Below are 16,328 nucleotides of genomic sequence, written 5' to 3'. Positions count from 1 at the left end.
GGAAATAGCCAACCAATGTCTGCCCCAAATTCAGACTCATCCAGTAAGCAAGAGTCAGTCCCTGACATTATTAATAATACTGTGTTATACTTTGTACACAGGAACCTAGCATAACTGTCTTCTGAAAAGCTCCACCCTGAAGCCAATGAAAAGAGATAAGGAGACTCACACCTAAACACTGGATGGAGCTTGGGGAGTCTTAAAGAAGAGTAGGGAGAAGGATTGAGGAATCTGAAGAAGACAGAGATTTCACAGAAAGATCAACAGAATCAACTTATCTTGACCATTAGGGACTACCAATAACGGAATAACTTATCAGAGTGATCATGGACTCCACCTAGGTCCCCTGCACATATATAGCAGATAAACAGCTTGGTCTCCATGTGGGGGCCCCCCAACAACTGAAGCAGGGGCTGTCCCTAAGCATAATGTCTGTCTGTCTGCCTGTGGATCCCACACCTCTAAAGATACAGACATATCTGGTCTCAGTGTGAGAGGATGTGCCTAGTCCCCCAGCAACTTGATATACAGTCATTGGGTGGGGTAGTTTAGTGGGCAGGGGTGTTTAATAGGGGAGTTTACACCCAGAGAGAGAGACTTCCCATTTTCTGTTGAGAAACAGAAGGAGGAATTGGGGTAGAACTTGTTGAGGGGGTGCTGGGAGAAGAGGAGGAGCTGTTATTGGGAAGAAAAGTTAATTAAAAGTGCATTTTTTAAAAAGTTCCAGAAGAGTTGGGAGGTCTGTGATTAGGTGGCCTGCCTGGAGTTCTGGAGGATAAAGTGAAGGAATTAATGTGTTACTTCTTAAGGACGTCTATCATCTTCATATGGTTGGTTTTAAGGTATTTTTCTTGTGCTTCAGCCATGTTAAAATATTCTGAACCTGCTATGGTAGAATATCTGGATTCTGCTGGTAATATATTTCCCTGGCTCTTATCAATTGCAGTTTTACAATGGTATCTCTGAATCTAGGTTTGTGGTGATTACAGTTCAAGGTGCCATTTTCTGGCTTTGTCTTTATTAGATTTGTCTTTCTCTTCTTGGATTTTGTATTCTCTAGCATGTTCAGAGTGTGCTGTTTATGGGGTACCTATTTTAATGTTCTTCTTAGCCAGTGTGCCTACAAGAAGTACTTGCTGGTATTAGAGTCTGTTCTTCTAACAGGCATGTCCTGGAATTCAAGAGGGAATGTCTGCCCAGGTGGGGCCTAGGACATAGCAATAAGGTATGGAGAGAAGGTTAGGGATAATGGTCTTTGTGATCTGTACGAGGATGAGGGCATGGTTAATGAAAAGGGAATGTAGCTGGTATTTTTTGTTTGTTTGTTTGTTTGTTTGCAGTAGCACTAGGGGCAACTCTGAAATTGTGTCTGCAGTTACAGAGAGTAGGGTAAGTCCATCAGCAGCCTACCTGGTCTGCTTGCAGGCATAGTCTGAAGTTGTTCTGGGGTTGTCCTGCTTGGGTGCTTTTTACATAAAAATAAATAAAATTTAAGCCTAAACAAAAATTAAAGAATTAAATAATTAGTACTTCTATGTATGTGTGTGATATACAATTTTAAGGATCATTCAGTACTGTAACCCATATAATTTAGCAACATTTTATATCTATGAGAAACTCAATATTTCTGGGTTCAACTCACTACTGTTCTATTTACCTTGTTTCTATACATCTAGCATACAAACAACAAAGTAATAATAGAAACCAAAAACATTAGCAGGAAAAGCCCCCATTATCTTAGTAGGACACAGGAAAGCATTACCAAAAAAAATAGACTTTGAAATTTATATTTTAAAAAGTAGAAAATTTTAAATATAATATAATTTACTCTTGATTAATGGTACAGATTCACTTACAATAAACATTGGTAGACACAATAAAAAATAGTATCTAAAATAACTCAACACATCAATGGGCCAGGCTTGGAATTATATACTGAAAATCACTGTTATTTTCCTATAATATTTTTTTCAAATCCCAATTGTGTTTTATAATTAAAGTACACAAAAACAAAAAGACCACACAGACATTATGAAATCAGTTTTATGTTTGCCTACACAGTTTCAAAACAGACAAAAAATCCTATCACTGAGAAGAAATGGACATAAACTTCCACCTGAAGAACCTATTTAAAATTATTTTCTATTATGAAAGAGAAAATCATGTTTTTCCAATAAAGCATATCAATGAGTATATCATCCATAAATCAGGACATGATTTATTCCCAGAGGTCATTGGTCAATAACTACTTTTTACTTCCTGAATATTTTTATTGGTTATTTATTTGATTTATTTACATTTCAGATGGCATCCCCTTTCCCCACTTCTCATCCCTAGAAACTCCCTGTAGCATTCCTCCCTTCCTTTTTTCTTTTATACCATTTTAATTACATGCAAGGATTAAGGTCAGTTCTAGGTTGAGGAATTTGGCAATACAATAGATGCCAATAGTTAAGGAAAAAGCAAGACAATAAACACAAATAGTCAAAGAATAATTAAGGCAATAAACAGAATTCTATGAACACTCCCTTTTGATTACTGTTTCTAAGAGCTTATCAGAATGACCAAAATATATGAGCCAACTTCCCTGTCCTAGTCCATAGTCATTTTCATGTCAGAAGCCTACTTCCTAGTTCTTACTTAAAATTTAGGTTCCTGCCTGAAATTACTTCTTTGTTCTAGCCTAAGATTTAGGTTCCTGCCTGAAATTACTTCTTTGTTCTAGCCTAATGTCAGATTTCTGCCTGAAGTGACTTCCTTATCCTTGGCCAATGTCAGATTCCTGCCAAGCAGTCACAAAAGCACTCTGCCTTTCCCCCTTTTTTTACTTCATTAACAGGACTGAGCCTGTCTTAGGTCTGTAGGTCTTCTGCCAAGAATGCTTTCCTTACCTGTTGTGGAATATGCATCATAAAAAGCAATGCACTTCTGTCTTAGGTTGGTTATGCTCTGTGCAGAATCTTACCCATCCTTGGCTTGCCAGCCTGTTAATTTAATAATTCTGTCTGGGGGTTCATTTTCAGGTTCAAGCCAAGTACTTTGGCTTCCAACATGTTCATTTTGTTAAAAAAAAAAAAAAAAAGCTTTAACACAATGGGCAGGAATAAAATTATTCCCAGGGGGAAAAAGGCTAGCATGATCAAGTTATATATGCCATTCTTAAAGCTTGAACAAAATAGAAATTAGACTCCAGACAAATAACCTTATTAAAAATGGGTAAACAGAGCTCAACAAAGAATTTTCAACTGAGGAATATTGAATGTTCGAGAAGCATCTAAAGAAATGTTAAACATCTTTAGCCATCAGGGAAATGCAAATCAAAACAACCCTGAGATTCAACTTCACACCAGTCAGAATGGCTAAAATTAAAAACTCGGATGACAGAAGATGCTAGTGAGAATGTGGAGAAAGAGGAACACTCCTCCATTGTTGGTGGGGTTGCAAGCTGGTACAACCACTCTGGAAATCAGTCTGGCAGTTTATCAGAAAATTGGACATAGCATTACCTGAGGACCAAGCTATACCACTCCTGGCCATATACCCAAAAGATGCTCCAACATATAACAAGGACACATGCTCCACTATGTTCATCATAGCCTTATTTATAATAGCCAGAAGCTGGAAAGAACCCAGATGTCCCTCAACAGAGGGATGGATAAAGAAAATGTGGTACATTTAAACAATGGAGTACTACTCAGCTACTAAAAACAATGAATTCATGAAATTCTTTGGCAACCAGGTAGAACTAGAACATACATCCTAAGTGAGGTAACCCAATCACAAAAGAACACACATGGTATGCACCTATTTATAAGTGGATATTAGCCCAAAATCTCACAATACCCAAGACATAACTCACAGACCACATGAATCCCAAGAAGAAGAAAGACCAAAATGTGGGCGCTTCAGCCCTTCTTAGAAGGAGTAACAAAATACTCACAGGAGCAAATATGAGACAATGTGTGGGGCAGAGACTGGGTGAGGGACCATCTAGATACTGCCCCACCTGGGGATCAATTCCAGGTACAAACACACAAACACAGTTGTGGATGATAGGAAGTGCATGCTGACAGGAGCCTGATATACATGTCTCCTGAGAGGCTCTGCCAGAGCCTGACATATACAGAGAAAGATGCTCACAGCTAACCGTTGAACTGATCACCAGGTCACCAATGAAGGAGTCAGTGGAAAGACTGAAGGAGTTGAAGGGGCCTGTGGCCCGATAGGGAGAGTGACAATACCAACCAACCAGAGCTCCAAGGATCTTAATAGTTAGCTGGGGAACACAAATGGAGGGACCCATGGCTCCAGATGTATATGTAGTGGAGGACTGCCTTGTAGGGCATCAGTGGGAGAGGAGGGCCTTGTTCCTTTGAAGGCCGGATGCCCCAGTGAGTGGGAATTCAAGGGCAGGGAGGTAGGAGTGGGTAGATGGTTGTGGGCACACTCTCACAGATATAGGAGTAGAAAAGATGGGATAAGGGGTTTCAGGGAGGGGGAATGGAGAAAGGGAATAACATCTGAAATGCAGATAAATAAACTATCCAATAATAAAAAGAACAAACAGAAAAGAATAACAAACAAACAAAAACTAGATAATGATACTGGCTATCACAGTCGAGCATTTGAGACTTTTTGGCAGAAATTTAATATTACCCACATTACTGGGATTCCTTATAATTGTCAAGGACAAGGGACTGTGGAAGGGGACCATGGAACTTTAAAACAGTATCTTCATAAAATAAAAAAGGGGGAGGTATATCCCCCAAACAACACAATTTTTTAAAATCATGTTCTTTTTATTTTGAATTTTAAAAAAATGAATGCCAATGAACTTTCTGCTGAGTGTCTATGGTACTCTACAACTTGTAATACTTATGCACAGGTGAAAGGGAAGGATACACTTACTGGCATATGGCATGATCACGATCAGGTATTTAATATGGGGAAGAAATCATGTTTTATTTTTTCTGCAGGATGCTTGAAGGAGCATGGTGTCTTCCAGAGTGATGGATGAGACATGCTGATGCCAGGACAAAGAATGAGCCTGACCTGTGAGCTTGCTGAGTGCCCTGACAATGGTGACTGGGAAGCTGGACATATGTTCCTGACTCACCTTTGCTTACCTTTACCCCTGTTGGGACAAGTTGTCTTGCCTCAAGTTTATAGACCTCTTGGAACAGAGAATCAAAAACAGAAGTTATAATGACTCTTGTATTTTTCTTAAATATGACCAGTCATTCAGATTCCATCATGTATTGGTCTAGAAATCCATCCAATATTGGAAATAAAAGTCTTCATTTGGAAGGATATTTCTGGACATTTTCAGAGACATATTTGGAAGTTAGCTGCAGCTCTCTATGATGTTATGTTAGCAGAAGATAAAGTTGGGGCAGGATCTGGATTTCAAACAAGTATTAGTACATGTGTTGAGGCTCTTTTAATTGTCAAGTTAAAATTACTTTTGTTTCTTCTACAGTATTTAATATAAGTTGGATTGATTGTATACCTTCTAATTTTGTTAGTGTTGAAATCCAGCATGTCAGTTATGGAGGTCTATCAACCAGCTTTTGTTTTATTGCCCTGAGTATCATAAAACCTTGGCCTTCTGAAAAAAACTTGCAAGTACTGGAAGAAATGAGTCAGGCTTTAAGCAGAAGCAAAAGGGTAGTGGGCTTGATTACTGCTGGCATAACAACTTTAATTACATTAACTGCTAGCACCACTGCTTTTGCAATTGCTTTGACACAAGAAGTTAAGACAGCTACTTTTGTTAATCATTTAGCAAAAAAATATTACGAATGTGTTGAATATACAAGAGGATTTAAATAGGCATTTGGAACAATAGATTGATGCTCTTTTTCCTATTCAAATTATTGGAAAGAGGTTCAGAGCTTAAGAGTAAAGAGCCATCTCAAGTATCATGCCAAGTACTACTGGATACTTGTTAGTTCTAAAATTACAGTGGTAGTCATTATAGTTAGGAAAAAGGTTAAAGACACCTGCAGTGTATTTGGCATAATTCTAACATCTCTCTGGATGTTTGAACTTTGCATAGTGAGCTTATGTATTTAAAGAATGCTGTTCTACTGAGTGTTGGTGTGACAGATACTGCCAATAAATTACCCATGGCCTGACGTCAGTATTTCTATTTTGGACTTAATGAGTATTAAATATTGATTATGTTATTGATTTAATTTCATGTCAAACTGATGCACTTGCACAAGCAAGTGAAAGATCTATATGACAAGAACTTCAAGTCTCTGAAGAAAGAAATTGAAGAACATCTCAGAAGATGGAAAGATCTCCCGTGCTCCTTGATTGGCAGGATTAACTTAGTAAAAATGGCTATCATGCCAAAAGCAATCTACAGATTCAATGCAATACCCATCAAAATTCCAAATCAATTCTTCATAGAAATAGAAAGAACAATTTACAAATTCATTTGGAATAACAAAAATCCTAGGATAGCGAGAACTATTCTCAACAATAAAAGAACCTCTAGGGGAATCACCATTCCAGACCTCAAACTGTACTACAGAGCAGTAGTGATAAAAACTGCATGGTATTGGTACAGAGATAGACAGGATGATCAATGGAATAGAATTGAAAACCCAGAAATGAACCCGCATACCTATGGTCACTTGATATTTGACAAGGGAGCTAAATACATCCAGTGGAAAAAGGACAGCATTTTCAACAAGTGGTGCTGGCTCAACTGGAGGTCAACATGTAGAAGAATGCAAATTAATCCATTCTTATCCCCTTGCACAAAGCTCAACTCCAAGTGGATAAAGGACCTTCACATAAAGCCAGATACACTGAAACTAATAGAAGAGAAGTTGGGGAAGACCCTCGAATACCTAGGCACAGGGGAAAAGTTCCTGAACAGAACACCAATGGCCTATGCTCTAAGATCAAGAATCGACAAATGAGACCTCATCAAATTGCAAAGCTTCTGTAAGGCAAAGGACACTGTCAACAAGACAAAACAGCAACCAACAGATTGGGAAAAGATCATTACCAATCCTCCATTCGATAGGGGGCTAATATCGAATATATACAAAGAACTCAAGAAATTAGATGTCAAACAACAAAATAACCCCATTAAAAAATGGGGTACAGAGCTAAACAAAGAATTCTCAACTGAGGAAACTCGAATGGCCAAGAAGCACCTTAAGAAATGCTCAACATCCTTAGTCATCAGGGAAATGCAAATCAAAACAACCCTGAGATACCACCTCACACCAATCAGAATGGCTAAGATCAAAAACTCAGGTGATAGTAGATGTAAGGAATATCTGACCACCATTGAGAATAAACTACTCCAGACCACGCAGTTCTAAGTGGGAAAAGGTTTATTCAGGGGAAAGGGCAAAGGTGGGGAGAGAAGAGAAGTAGAGGCCGGCCATGACCACGTGGAGAGAGAGAAAGATGGGGGAGGGGACAGAGAGGCAAGAGGGTAAGAGAGGAAGAGAGCAAGAGAAGAAGAGAGGGAGTAAGAGAGAGAGGAGGGGGCAAGCAGCCCCTTTTATAGTGGATCAGGCTACCTGGCGGTTGCCAGGTAACTGTGGGGAGGAGCATACCTGGCTATTGCCAGGTAACTGGGGATGTGGAGTTTAGACGAAATACTAACAGATGCTGGCAAGGATGTGAAGAAAGAGGAACACTCCTGCATTGTTGGTGGGGTTGCAAGCTGGTACAACCACTTTGGAAGTCAATCTGGTGGTTCCTCAGAAAATTGGACATAGCACTACCTGAGGACCCAGCTATACCACTCCTGGGCATATACCCAGAAAATGCCCCAACATATAACAAAGACATATGCTCCACTATGTTCATAGCAGCCTTATTTATAATAGCCAGAAGCTGGAAAGAACCCAGATGCCCTTCAACAGAGGAATGGATACAAAAAATGTGGTACATTTATACAATGGAATATTACTCAGCTATTAAAAATAATGAATTCGAGAAATTCTTAGGTAAATGGATGGAACTAGAAAATATCATCCTGAGTGAGGTAACCCAATCACAAAAGAACACACATGGTATTTACTCACTGATAAGCGGAGATTAGCCCAAAAATTTGAAACAACAAAGATTCAACTACCAGACGTCACGAAGCTCATGAAGAAGAAAGAACAAGTGAGGATGCCTAGGTCTTTCTTAGAAGGAGTAATTAAATACCCAAGGGAGCAAATATGGAGACAAAGTGTGGGACAGAATCTGAAGTGGGCGTGGTAGGGAGACCATTCCATCTGGGTATTCATTCCATGGGCAGTCACCAAAAATAGACGCTGTTAGGGATGTCAGGATGGGAAAGCTGACAGCAGCCTGATAAGGCTGTCTCCTTAGAGCTCCCCCAGAGTCGGACATACCCAGAGACAGATACCCACAGCTATCCATTAATCTGATCAAAGGTTCCCAATGGAGGAGTTAGAGAGTAAATTGAAGGAACCTTAAGGGCTGGTGGCCCCATGAGGAGAGCAACAAGACCAACCAGCCAGAGCTCCCCAGGGTCTAAACCACCAGCCTAGGAGCACATATGGAGAGACACATGACTCCAGCTGTATATGTAGGGGAGGATGGCCTTGTTGGGCATAAGTGGGAGACAAGGTCATTGGTACCCTGAAGGCTGAGCACTGAGGGGGGGGGAATCTGAGGGTGGGGAGGGGGTCTGGGTGTAGGTGGGTAAACACCTTCATAGAAGCAGGAGGAGGGGGGATGGGATAAGGGATTCCTGGGTGGTGGGGGAAATATGGTAAGGGGATAAAATTTGAAATGTAAATGTTATATCCAATAAAAGAGGGGAAAAATAAAAAAGCGGTTAGAACCAACATTCTTAATAAAAGGTCAGCCCTCTTTAAAAAAACTATCTTGATACTAAAATTTGTTTTGAGAATTGTATATTGCAGAATGATCAGCCTTGGTGTATCTACTCAACAAGCAAGCTGGGCAGACCTGCTCAAACCTCTGAGTTCCGGGAATTCCATCTGGAGGCAGCGAAGACACAGCATCAGAGGATTGTCAATTTGCTCTCCCACCCCCACTCCTCTTCTAATATCTCAATGCCCATAATCAGCTTGAAGAAGCTAATGATGAGTCAGCGCCCCTATTCCCTGGGCTTGGGTACTAAGGTGGTAAATGTTGGGCTGTCTCTCTAGGGAAAAGTAGTAGTTTTGTCGGAATAGAGAGGATTAGCTAGGGTTTATTGCATAGCCATAACCTATTAGTAGAAATCTGTATAATTAATATCAAGATGAAGATATAAATTCTTAAATGGCACCAATTTGCTTTGTTTACAAATTTTAAGGCTTTCATTGGCATGAGCTTCTTAGTGATATAAGAGTGAGATGAATATTGTTACTCTCATAGGCATTGTACCAGTATAACACATTTAGGAATACAAAGCTTAGACCCAGTCCTTCTTTAACTTTTTTTTAACTGATTTGAGATGGTCAGCCTGTGAGTTAAGGGACTATAGCAAATTCATGACTTGGAGTTTATTATAAGGGTGTTCTCTATGTTTTATTTAGAAATAGCTGAGTGGAGCTAACAAGCAACAGTCCAGATTACCTTACATGGATAGCTGGTTTTCAAAACATCAGAAATCCTTAGAATTGGCATGACAAACATTTCAGTATTAATGTTCATTTTCATTAGAGACCTGTCTGCTCTGGACAGCTTCCTATATTGAATTCTAAGAAGAAATTGAGCATCCTTGGAGTTACTCCAGTTGTGGTGAGACAGCCACTAGGCAAGAATTGCCTCTTTCCTTCTACAGACAAATTACTGTCCAGAAAAGGACACACTTGCAGAATAGTCGACTGATTATATCTGCCTAGACAGAGTAATCAGCCCTTAATAATTCTGCAGCACTAAGGTCTGACAGATGATCCTGGGCCAGAAGGCAGAAGAACAGATGCTCCAACGTTTTGAAGTAGAGCGAGTGTCCAGGTGTTCAGAAGTCTCTATAAACTGGCTAAGTTTTAGAAGCTATGCTTTGTGCTTCCCACAATTATAGTCAACTCAGTCATTCTGGATTTCTGATGGGGTTGAAATCTTATTGCTATTGACCTTAAGAGAAAAGATTTGAGTGGATGGTTGTCAGCTGACATTCATCCTAAAGCCAGGTTCAGAACTAAATGTTTTAGTTAGAATAGATGACAGAGGAGCTGGTTAGTCAACAAAAGGATGGACTGGGTATTAGGACTATCTTGTACCTCACTGGTACAAATTGGCATAATTATGCTCTAATTGTATTTTGAGAGAAAAGTTTCATTTTAACAGGAAGGGTGATGTGTAGGAGGAGCTAAGGTAGGAGGAGTACTGAGAGGAAGAAAAGGAGTAAAAAGAGGAGAAGAAGAAGGAGAGGAGAAGCTAGGTTATGAAAGAGAGAAAGAGGGGGGAGACAGGGAGGCAGATGTTCATGTATCTCCACCAGTCAAAGACAGTTGTTATATCTAGGTTGGTCAGTGGGTTACACCTCTGATTGAACAATTCCAAACTTATAAAGCCTATGATTAACATTATTTTTAAAAAATGTATAAATGCAAAAAGGAAAAGGGGGCATGGGATAGGGGTTTCCTAAGGGGGGTGGGGGGGGGAATGGGGATAGGGGATAGGGGATGCCATCTGAAGTGTAAATAAAATATCTAATAAAAAAACAAAAACAAAAAAAGAAGAGGCATTGTCTTCAGTGATGTAAGCACTGTGGATCACTTGTGGTTCAGTAGATGGCTTTAAATTCATGTATATTTGTGTGTCCTAGTAAACCCAATGAGTCACAAACCTAAACAATACATAACAACAGGAAAGTGGGGTGCAAACCTAGTGAGAGGAGAGGAAATTTGTTGGATTGGGAAGAGTAGAAAAAATAGTGAAGGGTTGATTTAGACCAGAATGCATCATATACACTTATGAAAAATCTCAAAAATAAATTAAAAAGCAATGAATTTGATTATTATGGGAATGTCTATTGAATACTGTGATCATCAAGCAGTAATTGGATCTTGAATTAAGTGAAATGTATACTAGATCAAATCTAAAACCTCTAGTCTGATCTTTGAAATATTACATATTGCTAATGTTTCAGAATGGTAGCTGAACCACTTGTGCATGGTAACCACACACACATATGCACAACAGAGAGAGAGAGAGAAAAAGAGAGAGAGAGAGAGAGAGAGAGAGAGAGAGAGAGAGAGAGAGAGAGAGAATATCATCATTATGGAGATGGAGAAATTGTTCAAATTTCTGAAGTAAAATTTGGCACCCATTCTGCCTGTATAAAGGCTAAAGGGAAATTTTTACTTGCCGTCACACATTCATCCCAACCACAATGATACTCTTTTCAGAGTAATAACAAAATTTAAATAAACAAATAAACAACAACTCCAAATTCTGATGTAGAATTTATTCAAGAACTTTAACATCTTGTGGGAACAAACAGATTATACTATATTCCAAGCCAGAATCCTAATTGGAAGCCATTGGATGTGATATTAGAAAAACCTACTCTGGAATCTCTTCAGGGCATTACTGATATCTCTATTCCTCAGGGTATAGATGAATGGATTAAGCATAGGGCTCACTGCAGTGTACATCAGTGAAGCCACTGCATTCTTTCATGGAGAATGTAACACAGCTGACCCAAGGTACACACCAATCCCAGTTCCATAAAATAAGCAAACTATTGACAGATGAAAACCACAGGTGGAGAATGCTTTATATTTCCCACTTGAGGAGGGGATTTTTAGAATGGAGAAAACAATTTTACAGTATGATAAAATGATTCCTAGGACCGGAAAAATGCCAAGTACAACACCAGTAAAATATATTACTATGTTACTGCTGAGTGTGTTAGTACAAGCAAGATTAAGGAGTTGAGAAGGGTGACAGAAGAAATTTTCTATTTCCACATCCTTGAAGCAAGTAACCTGTAAGGCAATCAAGTTGTGCAGCTGGGAATCAAAAACACTGACTGAAAAAGACAACAAAATTAAGACAACACAGACCTGAGGGTTCATAATGACAGTGTAATGAAGAGGATGACAGATGGCCACAAATCGGTCATAAGCCATCATAGTTAGAATCATATCATCCATACATACAAAAAATAGGAAAAGAGACATTTGTGTCAAGCAGCTTGCATAGGAAATGACTCTGCTGTGCATTTTGATGCCCACAATCATCTTTGGGATGGTGGTGGAGATAAAAAAGATATCAATGAAAGATAAGTTGGACAGGAAAAAGTACATGGGGGTATGGAGGTGTGAGTCAAAGATGATGACCAAGATAATGAGCAGGTTCCCAAGCACTGTGACCAGGTACACTGACAGGAATAATCCAAAGAGGAGAAGCTGCAGTTCTGGATCCTCTGAGAGTGCCAGGAGGTGGAATTCCAAGACATCTGTTAAATTCTCTACACCATTATTCATCATAACCCTTTTGAAAAAGAAAACTCATTCAAATAATGAGACAAATAGAACACTCATAACTCCTTATATTTCTCATACAGATACTCTCAAATAAAGCACTATCACTTGAGTTTCATAAATCTTAACATATCCCAGTTTTGACAACCACAGCATGTCTAGAATACTTTCCTAAATGTCTTTTGTGACAATTGCATCTTTATAAATACGTGCACATTAGAGACATTTAATTATATATTAGAATAATATCAACCCTGGAAAGGAAGAGTAAACATGTGATGATAGTTAAGTAGTATATTTCATACTTGCAAAGAATATGCTCAGTCATTTTTCTAATTACTCACTTTTCTATTTTATTTTATTTTATTTTAATCAAACCATAAGTTTTACTTTTTCACACAGGGGTTATAAACAAAAAGGCAGGATGTGGGGAAGGGGATGATGCAGGAGCATAGGTGTTCAGGGGGAGTACAGACATCTTCCAGAACAGAGTATCGGCTGGGTGAAGGTTCAGGGAACATGTCACTATGACTCTCACCAAGGTTACCTATTCACAAGGTCTATGGCTATTAGTTCTTATCCAGGCTGGTAAATTTTCACCAATGTTACCTGTTTACAATATCTTATAGCTATCTGTTTCAGTGTTTTTCCACAGAGACCAAGGCTTTGTCTTAGTAGGTTGACTTAGGCCTATGGCTGATTTTAGGCCTTCAGTGTATAAGCAAGGCTGCCCCTGACATCTCCCTTCTCCAAGTATAGAAGGACCTTGGTGATTCCAATCTTGCAAAGGCGGGGATAAAGGCCTGGCCTCCAATAATTAAAGGGGACCTTGTAATGGCTCTTGTCCTTCTGTCGTTGTTCAGTGAGGCATGAGGGCCATAGGCATCTCAATGTCTTTTTCCTGGAGAAGGGGTACTTTTGACATCAACCCCTATGCAGTCAGGTTTGTCCCTCAGGGAACCCAGAAGGATATTTTTAATTTTTATTTATATTCCCTTGCAGTGCTTAGCCTCACAGCCTAAGCAAGAATCCAGATCGCCAGTCAGAGGGGGTTCTGGGTGGCCCCTCTCTGCTTGGTCTAGGGGCAGAAGTCCCCTCTTTTAGGTTGGACGGAGATGGGTTTTGGGAACACCCTGGATAGAGTACCAACTGTGTCTTGAGTTTCATGGTCTTCCATAGCTAACTTATGATAATATATCTGAATAGGTTTTATTGTCAAAATTATCTGATGTTTCACAAAGTTAGTCAGCCTACTTAAGGCCCAGAGACCAAAAGAAATAAGCAAAAGTAACCCAATTATTGGTCCCAAAATGGAAGGAAGTAGGGTTGACAATCATGAAGGAGTTGAAAACCAATTCTTGTACCAGCTCTCATCTTTCTCTTTCTCTCTCTTAGTCTTTTCTCAAGGCCTTCTTTGACCTTTTTCATGTTCTCTTTAACCATCTCTGTCTTGTCTATGTAAAAGCAACATTCTTCTTTAAGGGCTGTACACAGTCTAGAGCTGTACACAGTCTTTTCTATTGTAACAGAGTAAATCAAGTCCAATAAAGTCCTTTGTAATTTTTGGAGATCACTTCAGACAGTGAAACAAGGGATTTCTTCAGATTAGTGATGTCAATCTCTACCTGTTTGATGTCCTTGTCAATGGCACATCAAAGGTCTGAGCAGTGTAAGTCTAGAGGCCAGCATCAGGATTAGAACTTCAAACAGCAAACACCACAGGTGATTCCTTTTTACCTAAGATACTGCCCAGGTTAGAGCTCCTGGGAAACCCTCTTCCTCTGGGTTCTGTGAGATTGGGTGCAGAACTGCCCCCCGGGATTTGCTGAGTGCTCAGACCAGAAGGAACCAGTGCTCTGGGCCAAGAGTCCCAATTACTCTCTTATATGTCATCTTTTATGTGGGGAAAAATCTCGCGGGCGGGGGGAAGGGAGTCCAGCGACAGAGTCTCAGGGCGGTCTGGCACCAGGGCTTCCCGCACCGCCAGCGGAGGATCCCACATTCACGCAGCTGTCGGTGGGCAGGCCAGCGGCTGCATCGGCAAGGTTCCAGGGTTCCAAAAGCTGGGAATCAGGTGGAGAGACCATAGACACGTGGAGTCCGGTTTTCCAAAGCTTTTTTTGTTCATGGCATGGTGAATGGGCGCAACTGGTACGCGCTCCCCCCACCCCCAGCCAAAAGCCAGGGGAGACCAGTCTTATAGGGAAGGGAGAAAGGGGAGGGAATAACTTAATTAGCTACGCCCCTGGCCTTTTGATAATTCATTAATATTTAAATCTCTGGAGGTGGAGACTTGTTAGTCACACCCTCTACCTGTCCTACGTGACTGAAGGTAACAGGTTAAATGGAGTTACCTGGAGTTACCTAGTCCAAGGCCCAACACTTTGACTCTCTTATACAAAGTTGAATAGTTTAAAAAAATCTAAAATCTCATTTTACTAGACTTACCCTTATTTGAAATAGACTAAAATCAAATATTATAATGTGTTGTACACAATTACTTAATTTCCAGTTTAAGCAATATATTCATGTTCAGCATATCTTACTTTGAATAGGTTATGAAAGGTAAACAGAAAATAAATGAAGTAATAAAAATATATTACAATAATTTTCCATCATTTTTGAATTGGTGAAAATATTTACCTCCTTTCTATACCTTTATAAAGACACTTGACTAGATGTTTAATGGTTAGTCAGAGTCTCAATTTTCACAAACACACACACACACGCACACACAAATTCCTTAAATTAAGATTGAAACTAATTACATGACAATAACATTTTAGATGTTTGTTTCCTTCTCACTGAAGATGAAAAATTCTGTCTTAGAATATTTTCTGATATTCAGAAAATACTTAATGAGTATGAAATCTTGTTACAGTCAATCAAGCAACTGCATAAAGTAATACTTACATACTTGATAATGTTTATATAATAACTAATATTTTCAAAATATAACAACTACATTTGGATTTTGAACACTCACTATCCTCTTATTATTGTATTTTTGTAATTGCAATTATTTAGTGAATTCAATGAGTAGCTCTTTCCCACCAATGTATCTATGTTGATTTCACATCCCTCAAAAAGCATTTTATAAAAGTATTTATGTACAAGTACCTACTGCTTATACGTGAAAAATAAAATTCTATCCTTATAACAATAAGAATTTATTAGTTTGTATTATCAAGTAGGTTTAATCTCACTAGAAAGAACATACATTTACTAAACTGATTTCTCTTGTATATGAAGTAACGGTGAGGGGAACAGCATTCAACATAAGCTTATTCCCAGTGGAACATCTTCAAAACATCTATGTACTTTTTCAGTTCACAAAAAAATTCTATTTTTTTACTTTTCAATTTTTTCATTAAAAATTTTCTTGCCCTATATTTTGATTATGCTTTTTCTCTCTCCCATCACTTCCCATGTATTTACTATTCCTAGACATTGAAATGAGTGCCCTTTATTTCTCTCTGTGCATAGAAAACAAAAGAGCATACAAAACCACAAGAAACAAACACAAATAATCTCACAAAACTCGAAATTATAATGTATTGTACATAAAAATGTCTTATTAGAGAAAAAGTCCCCAAAACACAACAAAAATAAAAAGTGTACAAAAAAGAAACCCCAAAAAACAAAAAATTGAGTTTATTTTGTGTTAGCCATCTACTTCTAGTTATTGTGACCACCCTTAAGTAACAGGACACTGATTGTACAGGCACTAAGGCCAAAAATTAATAAATAAGGCCTCAAGAAACTGAAAAGAAAAACATAATTAAGGCAAAGCAACACATTACCGAATGGGTAATTATACATCCATCAGAGCATTTATACATAAGGTACATAAAGAACCAAAACTCTGGGCTGAAGAAAATAAATAACTCAATA

The 16,328-nt window shown here is 38.9% G+C and overlaps 1 protein-coding gene across 1 annotated transcript; it reads right to left on the bottom strand.

Annotated features, from left to right (window-relative positions):
* Positions 1–11,624: 11,624 nt before the first annotated feature.
* On the bottom strand, positions 11,625–12,440 carry LOC117714241 (olfactory receptor 7E24-like). Its single transcript, XM_034510933.1, has one exon. The coding sequence runs from the start codon at positions 12,438–12,440 to the stop codon at positions 11,625–11,627; it is 816 nt and encodes a 271-aa protein (XP_034366824.1).
* Positions 12,441–16,328: the final 3,888 nt, after the last annotated feature.

Source organism: Arvicanthis niloticus, chromosome 8 (genome assembly GCF_011762505.2).
Source record: "Arvicanthis niloticus isolate mArvNil1 chromosome 8, mArvNil1.pat.X, whole genome shotgun sequence".
Taxonomy (NCBI): Eukaryota; Metazoa; Chordata; class Mammalia; order Rodentia; family Muridae; genus Arvicanthis; species Arvicanthis niloticus.
This window is presented reverse-complemented; position numbering and strand designations above follow the sequence as displayed.

Coding starts and splice junctions, on each gene's coding strand:
- LOC117714241 (XM_034510933.1), bottom strand. CDS start 12,440: ATGATGAATAATGGTGTAGAGAATTTAACAGATGTCTTGGAATTCCAC.